Raw genomic sequence first — 10,803 nt, forward strand, 5'->3', positions numbered from 1 at the left:
TATATGTTTTTATACTTACATGTGTTTCTATTTATGTGTTTATCTTATTTATACTTATCTGTGATCTTCAGGGAACTGAAAGGGTTGAAGGGATATGGTTAGACACATCTCAAATAGGAGAAGTGGACTTGATTTCAACAGCCTTTTGAGGATGTATAACCTTAGATTGCTCAAAATCTACAATTTTACAATTAGAAATTCTGAGCTCTTTGCCATCCAATTTCCAGGCAGAGAACCTTGTTGAACTTAACCTGGCTTACAGCAATGTTAGACAGTTATGGACAGGAGTACAGGTATGCTGCATTATTTTCTTGATTCCCTTTCTTCCGTCATTTCCTTTTGAAAATTCATTTTAGTTTGGGCATGTGCCTATTGTTGTATCCTATTATATTGTTTTTGCTGAATCTTGCGAGTTTGAAAGAGATTAACCTTAGCAATTCTGAGCACTTATCTACAGTGCCTGACCTCTCTCTGGCTAAGATTCTCGAGAGAGTGAATTTTGAATACTGTACTAACTTGGTAGAAGTTCCCTCATCTATTCAGTCTTTAGAGAAGCTCGGTGATTTGAATATGAGATACTGCACAAGCCTTGAGACCTTTCCTAGTGTTATTAATCTGAGATCGCTTAAGACTCTTAACTTTTCTGACTGTTCAAATCTTATGAAGTGTCCAGAGACTGCAAAGAACATAGTGTATTTAAACTTAAAAGGGACTGCAATAGAAGAACTTCCCAAATCAACTGGGCATCTCAGTGATCTCATAACATTGGATTTGAAGGATTGCAAAAGAATCAGCAATCTTCTAGAAAGCATTTGTTTATTGAAATCCCTTGTGACTATTAATCTCTCTGGCTGCCCTGATATCACCAGGATTCCAAATATTTCAGGGAAAGTGAGATTCTTGTACTTGAGTGAAACTGCAATAGAAGAAATTCCCTCTTCAATTGGTAGTCTCTCTAGACTCTCTTGTTTGGATCTTACAAACTGCAAAAGGCTCAAGAATCTTCCTTGTGATGTTTCTAGGTTGGCATCTTTTGAAAAGCTTATTCTTTCTGGCTGCACAAGAATCACTAGGTTTCCAGAGGTTTCGAGTAACATAAAGAAGTTGCTTTTAGATGGGACAAAGATCGAAGAAATTCCCTCATCAATAGAGTATTGCCTTGAACTTGAGGAACTAGGCCTGCAAAACTGCACAATATTTCATATTCTTCCGAGTAGTTTTGTAAGTTGAAATATTTGCCAAGGCTTAATCTCTCAGGCTGCTCCAGATTTGAGAGTTTCCAGATATTTCGTGTGACAGGGATTCATTGAGATTTCTTCACTTAGATGGAACAGCGATAATAAAGGTGCCCTCACCAATGAAAAATTTGAGTGGTCTTTCTATCTTGCAACTGAGAAACTGCAAAAAACTTAAATTGAGTGGTGTCTCTATCTGGGAAAAACTTGGTGTCTCTACTTGGGAAAGACTTTTTCCATTGTCAATGGCCATCGCAGAATTCCAGTGGAGAGATCTGAGGTTCTTGCGTAAGCTATATCTAAATGATTGCAGCATATTGAATGTGCCTAATGCTATTGGCTTCTTATTCTCACTAGAAGCATTAGATCTAAGTGGAAACTTATTTTCAGAGATACCTCAAAACATCTTCAGCTCGAAAAGCTGGAGTACCTCGGCTTAAGAGATTGCCTGCAGCTAAGATTAATACCTGCACTTCCACCCCGGCTGACAAAATTAGATGCAGAAAATTGCATTTCTCTGCGTTCTGTAACTAGTAAATCAACAGGAGTGGAAGGAAACATTTTTGAATTCCTTTTCACTAATTGTTACCAGTTGAATAATTTGGCAAAGAAGCGTATCATGGCATATGCACTAACAAAAATTCATTGTTATTCCAAAAGGCTGTGCAATCAGGTCTATTTCTGTCTCCCTCATCCATTTTTTCTTTTTCTTTACTGATCGTATTCCTTGTTAATTAGAAGTCATGGTGCAGATACCTTCTGTGGAGGCAAGGGAATCTTGTTTATGCTTCTCTGGATCTGAAATTTCAAAGTGGTTTAGCCATCAAAATATAGGATTTTCCACAACAATCCAGCTGCCTTCACATTGGGCTAATAGCGAGTTCCTGGGTTTCATTCTCTGTTCTGTTATAGCATTCAACAAACTCCATATAGACGACTCTGGTTTCCAAGTGAAATGTAGATACCATTTCAAAAATGAATCTGGAGACAGCAATGATCTATATTGTTATTTCAGCTGTTGGTATGGTTCAAGAAATTTGAGGAAGCATCATATGTTCAGTGGGTATGATCGGTGTTTGGATGTTAAAAGGTGATGGGTTTGGTAAATACAATTAAGGTTTTAATTGAATTCTACCTTGAAGATATGAATGGACTTCCTTTTCTCTGCTCTGATGTTTGGAATTGTTGGGTCTGTCTGCTATATGCTCAAGAAGAAAGCTTCTGTAGAAGTCTAGCCATAACAGTCACCTTTCTAAGGGCCTGTTTTGGTCTAACTATTGAATATAGCTGATAACTGTTAGCTGTAGTTATTACTGTTAGTTGATAGCCGGTAGCTGATGATAGCTCATTTATGTTAAGTGTTTGGTAAAATTATATTTAGGTTTTACTATTGATATGTAAAATAACTAATAAGGGTATATATTATATAATTTATTTTATTATTGAAATAAATATAAAATTATAAATTTATTATATTATATTATATTATTTATTTTATTATTAAAGTAAATATATAATTATTAAATTAATATATTATATCATTTATTATATTATTAAAATGAATATAAAATTATTAATCTATTATATTATATCATTTATTTATTATTGAAATAAGAAAATAATTAAATTCTTAAAAAAATAATTAATAACTTTAAAAATATAGATAAAATAATAAAGTAATTATTATTGATGATAAAGAAAAAATTTATACTTAATTTTAAGTTTTTTGATATAAATAAATATTTTATATTATTAATAAAAAGTATTTTAACAAAGTTGAAATGCGTTAATTAAAATATTAAAATTATAAATGAAAAATATAAAAAATATTAATAATATTAATTTTTAAGTTAAATAAAAGAGGATAATATAGTCAAAATAAAAAATAAAATCAAATCAGCTATCAGCTGATGAGAAACAACTCTAAAAATAGAGCTGATACAAACTGCAGCTGATGGGTAGCATATCAGCTACCCATCTATCAGATTTATTTTTTTAAACTTATTAAAAACTCTAATTCACCTGTTTAAGTGTCTATCAAAACTATACCTAACAGATGAACTAAATATCTTCTCGTTTTCAGCCGCGGCCATCACCCTAGTTAGTAATCATGTCTTGGATTATATCTGTCTCTAATTTATTTTTTCTTTTGGTTTTAGAGGGCCGTCCAGTCGAACATGTTTTTTTATTATTATTTTTATCCCTTTTATGCATCATTAAATTAATAATAATTATATATATATATATTAATAAGTTTTTTAAAATTTAAAAAGTGAAAAATTATTATTATTATTATTATTATTATTATTATAACGTTATTCAACAAGTATTTACCAGATAATTATCCTGTGGGGCTAGAATCGTGACGTGGATCTAGAACCGACAAACTGGTCCTTATCTCTTGAAAATCTAAATTTGTTCTAATTTCTATGGCCCGCCGGCAGATTGCTTTTGAAAACTAGCGGGCAGCTACAAGTAAAGGATGAACATGGCACAATCAAAGTGATGGTGGCGGTAGCAAATTAATAATTATTTTTTATAGGCATCTTTTATAATAATTTTATCTATCATAAATTTATGACTTATTTTATGATATTTTTGTAATATGATTTTTTAATATGGGTTAATTATGAAAAACTTATTAATTTATCTAAATTCTCACATAAAAAATAAATATAATATTTTTAACAACATGAAAAATATTAATTATAAGTAACACTAAATAACATATAATAACTTAACAAAATAAAATAAATTAGTTCAAGCAAAAATAAAACACATATGAAAAACATTATTCAAACCTAATTAATTAATTAAATACTATGGATGTGAAGAGAGGGAACGTGGTCAATTTATTTTGAAACAAACTTTGATAATGGGGCACTAAAACTTTTTCCATTCCCACTATTCTCTCACTTCCCCTTACTCACACGAGTTTCCTAATTTGAATAAAAAAAATTAAGTTTAATTCGTCTTTTTCCTTTGCTTTTAATAATAACAATAATAATAAATATGAATCCCAATGATTGATCAACTATCAATTTCTCTTTCTGAAAAATTCAGAATTAAATGTTTAATGACTAAGTTTTCTCATGGAAAAGTATTAAATATGACATTTACAAGCGATGGTTAAAAGTCCTCTACGCGTTTCCAAGCCGTGGAAACTTTGCTTGTTTTTTACTCACAGCTCAGAAAATTCCTCATTAGAAATTGTTATATTCCCACAATCAATAGGCAAAACCTGTGACCTTCCCATGCATTTTCATGAATTTGACTGCAACCCCTTAAGTGCCTATATATATACGAATCGATAACCAAGGGGGCATATGCTTCTGAGGCAAATTTATAAGAGAAACAAAAGAGTGTAAGGAGATCACAACTTTAACATTTAGCGATGGGTTGGTTTGGCAAGCGAAGATCTGAAAAGAAACAAAACACTTATCAAACACCTGCCGGAGCAGCAAATCCTACCCATAAAACTTATGGTAGCGAAGATAAAAAAGGCATTGGCAGCAAAGGTAACCACGGCATTGCAGCAGTTATAGCATCTGCAGCCGCTGCCAGTGCTGCTGCTTCTAGCAGTGCTAGCGCTTGCAGCGGAGGTGCCTGCCACGGAGGATGTTGTTGAGTGATGTCATGCAACAATTCAATTTCTTCGTTATATATATATATATATATATATGTATGTTAATTCCATTTCAGCTCTTTGAGAGATTGAGGATACCATATGTCATCTGTTTACTCGAATTTCAGAAAATAAGTGATTAAAAATAAAGAGGATTGTTTGTAAGAAATATTTAATGTTGTATGTTCTATTTTTATGAGATTTGCTGAGTTTCAGATTGATGAATGATTGACCTCTTCAATCTCATTAAAGTATCTAATTATAACGAATTTTTGCAATTACAAATTTAAAAATTAAGATATTTTTCCTTTACTCGTAAATAATAATAATAATAATTTGTACTTTTAGTCTTAAAGATAATCATTAGTTCTAATTGCTTGGTATTAAAGATTAGGGAAAATTACAAAAAAAAAAAAAACCTTGTATTTTTACTCATTTTTATTTCAGAATTTGTGATTCATTTTGTGACAAAATGATATCTTGAGATTCGCACCGTGAGTAAAAGATGACTTTTTGTATTCTCTCCGTTAAGAGATATTGACGTGGAATAGAAAGGTGCTGACGTATAGCAGAAATATGCTAACGTGTTTGTTCGGAAGTTCACCACATAGCTCCTCAGGTCCGTTGTTCCATTATATTTATCTAGCATAGGCAATTTGAATTTTGGTAGAAATTATTCAGCCAAGATTGACCCCAAAAAAGGAGACTCATCTCCCAACCCAAAGTTTTTCTCCTCCATCTATTTCTGATATCTTTATACTGCTTTTACCAATCCCCAATTCACCTTTGGTCCTAGTGATTCATCATATTATTCTTCTTGTTTGCTCACCGTGATCTGCTTGTTTTTTCTTCCTAAATTGTTTGTCCACTGAGTGATCTTCTGTTTGGTATCTTTAGTTCTAGCTGGATCTACCCCCATGGAAGGTGTTCTTATGACTTTTCCTGCTTTTGGGATAGGTGTCCCTAATGGAGCACTGGTCCCCGAGATCAGTTCTTTGAGGAAAGCGATTTGAATCTCCATCTTCTGGATGTGTTGGTACATATGCTTTGGTGTCGTGCCTTGAAACAGGTTTTGCTGATCTAGGATGATAGTGTTATGTGGTGAAATCGGGGCACCAGATGGAATCGTGGGTGTAGTCAGATTTTGAGTCATTATTGTCACAGGTGGGTCTCTTCCTAATGTGGGAGCGATGGAGATGATGCTTTTGCTAGGAGTCCTTAAATCTGTAGCCATTAAGATGACAAAAACCACAAACAATGAAAAATAATTAGGAGTAATCAAAATGCACTAGTGGCATAGAAAACGTTAAAAGGAAGAGAAATGATTTCAGATGTAGGTTCTCAGTTAGTGATCTGAGTTTCCCATAGACAGCGCTACTGTTGCCACCGTGAGTTCCTGAATACTAGTCTTAATGCCACATAGACCTGCAATAAAAAAGAAAAAAGTGAGATGGGTGGTCTTCTATCAAGCCACTTCGACGCTCAAGTCAGAGAACTGGATGTAAAATGTGAACAAGAATTGTAATGAGATTTTGAAAATGAGAATATGCGTACCTTCTTTCTCGTTAATTAGTTGGTATTTATAAGCTTATTAGGAAAATAATTGTTGCTTCGTTCATGGATATTATCTTGAATGATATGTCGAGATTGTCTCCGTAAAATCCGTTCTTGCTTCATTACTAGCGTGATTATTGCTCGGTGTATCTTCCACTCGCCTTGTAGGGTGAGCAAAAGTACTTCTGTTTGATCTTGTTTCAGTTCGATTGTGCTTTATTCCACTCGCTTGGTCTTTTGACTAGCATTTGATCTTTTCTAGCTGCCACGTTAGATATTTGTATAGAATTTTGACTATTTGACTCGAATTTTTTGGCGCGTCGTATCATTTAGTAAAACATAAAACAGAATAAAACTTTAAAATTGAAATTAAAATATTAAAAACTACAAAATAAATATTAATGAAAATATAAAAAAAATAGAGAGATATACAATGAATATAATTAATATAGTTATATTTTTGGTGTCATAATTAATAATTATATAAAATTATTAATTTTTAAATTTAAAAAATACATTAATTGTCCAATCAATATATATGACAATAGAGAAAAAAACTCAAAATTTTCTAAAAAAATTAATAATAATAATAATAATAATAATAATAATAATAATAATAATAATAAATTTTAAATGAAAATTAAAATATGAAACAACATAAAATAAAATATTTATAAAATGTAGAAAAATGGAGAGATATACGATGAATATAATTAATATAGTTATATTTTCAATGTCATAATTAATAATTATATAAAATATTAATTTTTATATTTAAAAATATATTTATTAATTCAATCAAAATATATAAAATAAAGAAAAATTCAAAATTTTCTAAGAAAAAATAAATAGAAATACTAAACAAATAAAGAATCACTTTCTCTTTACTTTATTTTAATATGTAGATATAAAAAGATATAGATATAGATAAATTACAATATTTTTAATTTAAATATAATATATAATCGAATTTATTATAATAATGATACTAGTATAAAATATATTTATTAGTAAAAATTACTTAATAAATAAAAAATAAATTTTACCATAAAAATTTTTAAATAAAATCAAGTATTATAAATTATTACAATCAATTGTATCTTTTGTGTTATATGGAACAAAATCAAATTAAGATTTATTATAATTAAAGAAAAAAGTAATGTTTATATGTATTTTTTAATTTACTATGTTAATGAAAAGGTAACTTTATAATAAATATTTTCCTTAAAGTGTGATAAGTGCATAAATTATTAATTTTACTCTCATCACATTTAGTGTTTTTAGTGTGTTTTTATTATTAATTCAGTTGGTTAAAATATATTTATCATTTAGGCATATTTTTAGATAGTTGTGGAATAATTATGTTAAATGGAGAAATTTTCAGCATTTGACCTTTGCTGTATGTTTCAGGTGTTTCGAAAGCTGTGGGTCTCCAAATTGATTGCTATTTAAACCATTGAAAAGCTAAGATAGAGCACTTCAAATGATAAAGAGTGACCAAAGCCCAAATCAGTCTCCAAGATTGACAAAATGAGTTATGGATCTATTGCAAAAGCCCAAACTCGATGGGTCACGACCAGTTTCAGTATTTATTTTGTATCTGGAGTTTCAGACGTCCAAATGAAGCAAGGCCAAGACCAATTGAACCTTGAGAGCCATCTCTACAACTTCTATGAAGGGCTGGACAAGAGATGAGGCCATTTTAGTTGTCAAAAATGGCAATGAAGTTGTCACAATGGGCTGGACCATCTGACTGAATCAGTCCCAATTTTTGGGCTATAACTTGGGCTGTAGACGTCGGATTTGGTCTATGAGTACCCGTTGGAAAGCTAAGAAATAGGGCTACAACTTTCCTGAAGAGGGCAGAGGCAGATTCGGAAAGAAAGTTGCTATAAATTTGCCTTGATTCCAGAAACATGAATGCAGGCTGAAAATCTGCATCTTGAATTTCAAAACCTTTCCTAGTTTGGTTTGGCTCCAATCTTTAGGGTTAGGTTTTTTTACTATAAATACGTCTTTAGGCAGTAGCTAAAGGTATCCCAATTCAGACGTATCCAACACCTTCATTCTCCATTCTTATCCATAGTTTTAAATTTATGTTTTTCCTTTATTTTTCTGTAAGCCATGAACATGAGTGGCTAAGTTTTTAATTCAGTTCAAGGGATTCAAGTTCTTTTGCTTGATTTGTGAGACTAGGTTCTTAATTTAATTTATGTCTTTTTGAATATCTATTGTTTTCTGATTTAATTGTTTTTAATCTGTTGAATGATTTTCTAAAAAGGCCTATTAGTTAATTATTTGATTTGATCAATTGCTAGTTCATCTTCATAATCCGTAATTGTTGTGTAAGATTGAACATGAGTAGCAATTAGGTTTTATTGATTATGATCCAAGTTTTCGATAATAACCTAAGGAAACAATAAGGTGGATTAAATGATTTATGCTTCATAAATTGTTGTTCAGCTTAACTACTTCCCTTTCTTAAAGCAGTTATTAATTTGAGGAGGATTGCTTAATACCAACTCTGTTAATGATTAGAGTCAATAAGAGTGCTGGGCTCGAATTGATGAGTATAGGGAAGTCAGGGGTTTACCTCGCTGTTTGGTAAATTTACGTTAAGTATTCAATAAGATATAATTATATTTCTTTTGTCAATGATCAAATCAATGCATTGGAATGCGAATTACCTTGGACTGAAGTTTATTTAAATTGAGATTTTCATATTTAGTTCTTAAATTTCTGATTTCTTCTGATTTTGTGTTACAAACCCCCCCCCCCAATCTTTGTTTCTTTCGTTTTCCATTACACACAAGTGCACGAAATTTAATAATTCAGTCTCTAGGGTTCGACCTGGATTTACCACTTATTGCAGAAAATATTTCACAACTGGTGATTTCAGTTAATTAAATTTCTGGTGGATTCGACAACCACCAAGAATTTTGGCGCCGTTGCCGGGGACTGAAATTTATTGGAATTCTTGTTTTTGGTGTTAGGATATTTTGTTATTAACTCTTTTTGTGAAGTGTTGCTATTTTCAGGTTTTCGAAAAAGAAAGAAAAAAAAAATTTATGGCGTTATTGTTCATTAAGAATTTTGGTTGAATTTGGAGGGCGGCCCATACCTATTTTGAAGGAAACGACGCTCTGATCAAGACCAATCAATCCATAGGATTCCTTGGCCCCATCCTCTTGAGGCCAAATTCGATTGTTTTCTAGGGTTTTGAGGCATTTTTGTGTTTTTAACTTGATTTCTTTTTGTTTATGACAAGAATTTCTCAATCTGGTGAGTTGATCTTTGATCCAGAAGTAGAAAAAACAGCTAAACAGTTGAGAAAATTGGCTAAGCAAGCCAGGTAGATTCCGAGTACATCTAAAGGAGTTCAATCTCCAAAGGAGTTAAGTTCAAATTCGGTGTCAGAGTCAAATTCCGAAAATGAAACCATGGCTGCTAGAACCTTGAAAGAGTTGGCTGCTCCTGATCTAAACCAACAGCCTTCGTGTATCCAATACCCTGCTTTAAATGTTGCTTTTGAGTTAAAATCTGGACTAATCCATTTGTTGCCTAAATTTCATGGTCTTGCAGGTGAGGATCCACATAAGCATCTAAAGGAATTTCATGTTGTGTGTTCCAGCATGAAACCTCAAGGAGTTTCAGAGGATCAAATCAAGCTTCAAGCTTTTCCTTTCTCACTGGAAGGCACAGCTAAGGATTGGTTGTATTACCTTCCTTTTGGATCTGTCAACTCATGGAATAGGATGAACCAGTTATTTATGGAGAAGTATTTTCCTGCTTCTCGTGCTGCCAACATAAGAAAAGAAATTTGTAGCATTCGGCAGTACAATAGAGAGAGCTTGTATGAGTACTGGGAGTGATTTAAGAAGCTGTGTTCAAGCTGTCCCCATAATCAAATAAGTGAGCAGCTGTTGATTTAGTATTTCTATGAGGGACTTTTACCAATGGACTACAATATGATAGATACTGCTAGTAGAGGAGCTTTGGTTGACAAAACACCAGATGAAGCAAGGAGGCTGATTGCTAACATGGCAGCAAACTCTCAGCAGTTTGGAATGCGAATGGATCACACACCCATAAAGGTTAATGAGGTAAGTACATCTAACCTTGAGAAACAAATTTCTGATTTAACTTCTTTGATGAGGCAGTTGGCTGTAGGGAAAATGCAAACTATTAAGATATGTGGGATTTGTTCGGGTTCGGTCATGCTACTAACATGTGTCCTGCATTATAAGAGGATAAATCAATGCAACATGTTAATGCAGTAGGAAATTATGGACAGCCACAACACAGGTATGATCCCTTTTCTAATACTTATAATCCAGGATGGCGAGATCATCCCAATCTGAGTTATGGGAATCAACCGGTGCAAAACTG

The 10,803-nt window shown here is 32.1% G+C and overlaps 1 protein-coding gene and 1 non-coding gene across 2 annotated transcripts; one reads left to right on the forward strand and one right to left on the reverse strand.

Moving 5' to 3' along the window:
- The first annotated feature begins 1,577 nt into the window (after window positions 1-1,577).
- LOC131171400 (disease resistance-like protein DSC1) lies at window positions 1,578-2,644 on the forward strand. Its single transcript, XM_058131456.1, has 2 exons — window positions 1,578-1,908; window positions 1,988-2,644. Exons 1-2 carry the CDS (start codon window positions 1,855-1,857, stop codon window positions 2,327-2,329), a joined length of 396 nt encoding a protein of 131 aa, XP_057987439.1. The 5' UTR covers window positions 1,578-1,854; the 3' UTR covers window positions 2,330-2,644.
- Window positions 2,645-10,217: 7,573 nt separating this feature from the next.
- Window positions 10,218-10,324, reverse strand: LOC131171639 (small nucleolar RNA R71). The gene has a single exon (XR_009142297.1). It is a non-coding gene; the product is annotated as a small nucleolar RNA R71 (small nucleolar RNA).
- Between the last annotated feature and the right edge of the window lie 479 nt (window positions 10,325-10,803).

Source organism: Hevea brasiliensis, chromosome 12, assembly GCF_030052815.1.
Source record: "Hevea brasiliensis isolate MT/VB/25A 57/8 chromosome 12, ASM3005281v1, whole genome shotgun sequence".
NCBI classification, from domain to species: domain Eukaryota; kingdom Viridiplantae; phylum Streptophyta; class Magnoliopsida; order Malpighiales; family Euphorbiaceae; genus Hevea; species Hevea brasiliensis.

What these genes read in the sequence shown, in the direction of transcription:
- LOC131171400 (XM_058131456.1), top strand. Translation starts at nt 1,855, where the DNA reads ATGGCATATGCACTAACAAAAATTCATTGTTATTCCAAAAGGCTGTGC. An exon ending in CCAAAAGGCTGTGCAATCAG is followed by an intron (nt 1,909 to 1,987) that starts GTCTATTTCTGT and finishes GTCATGGTGCAG; the next exon opens with ATACCTTCTGTGGAGGCAAG.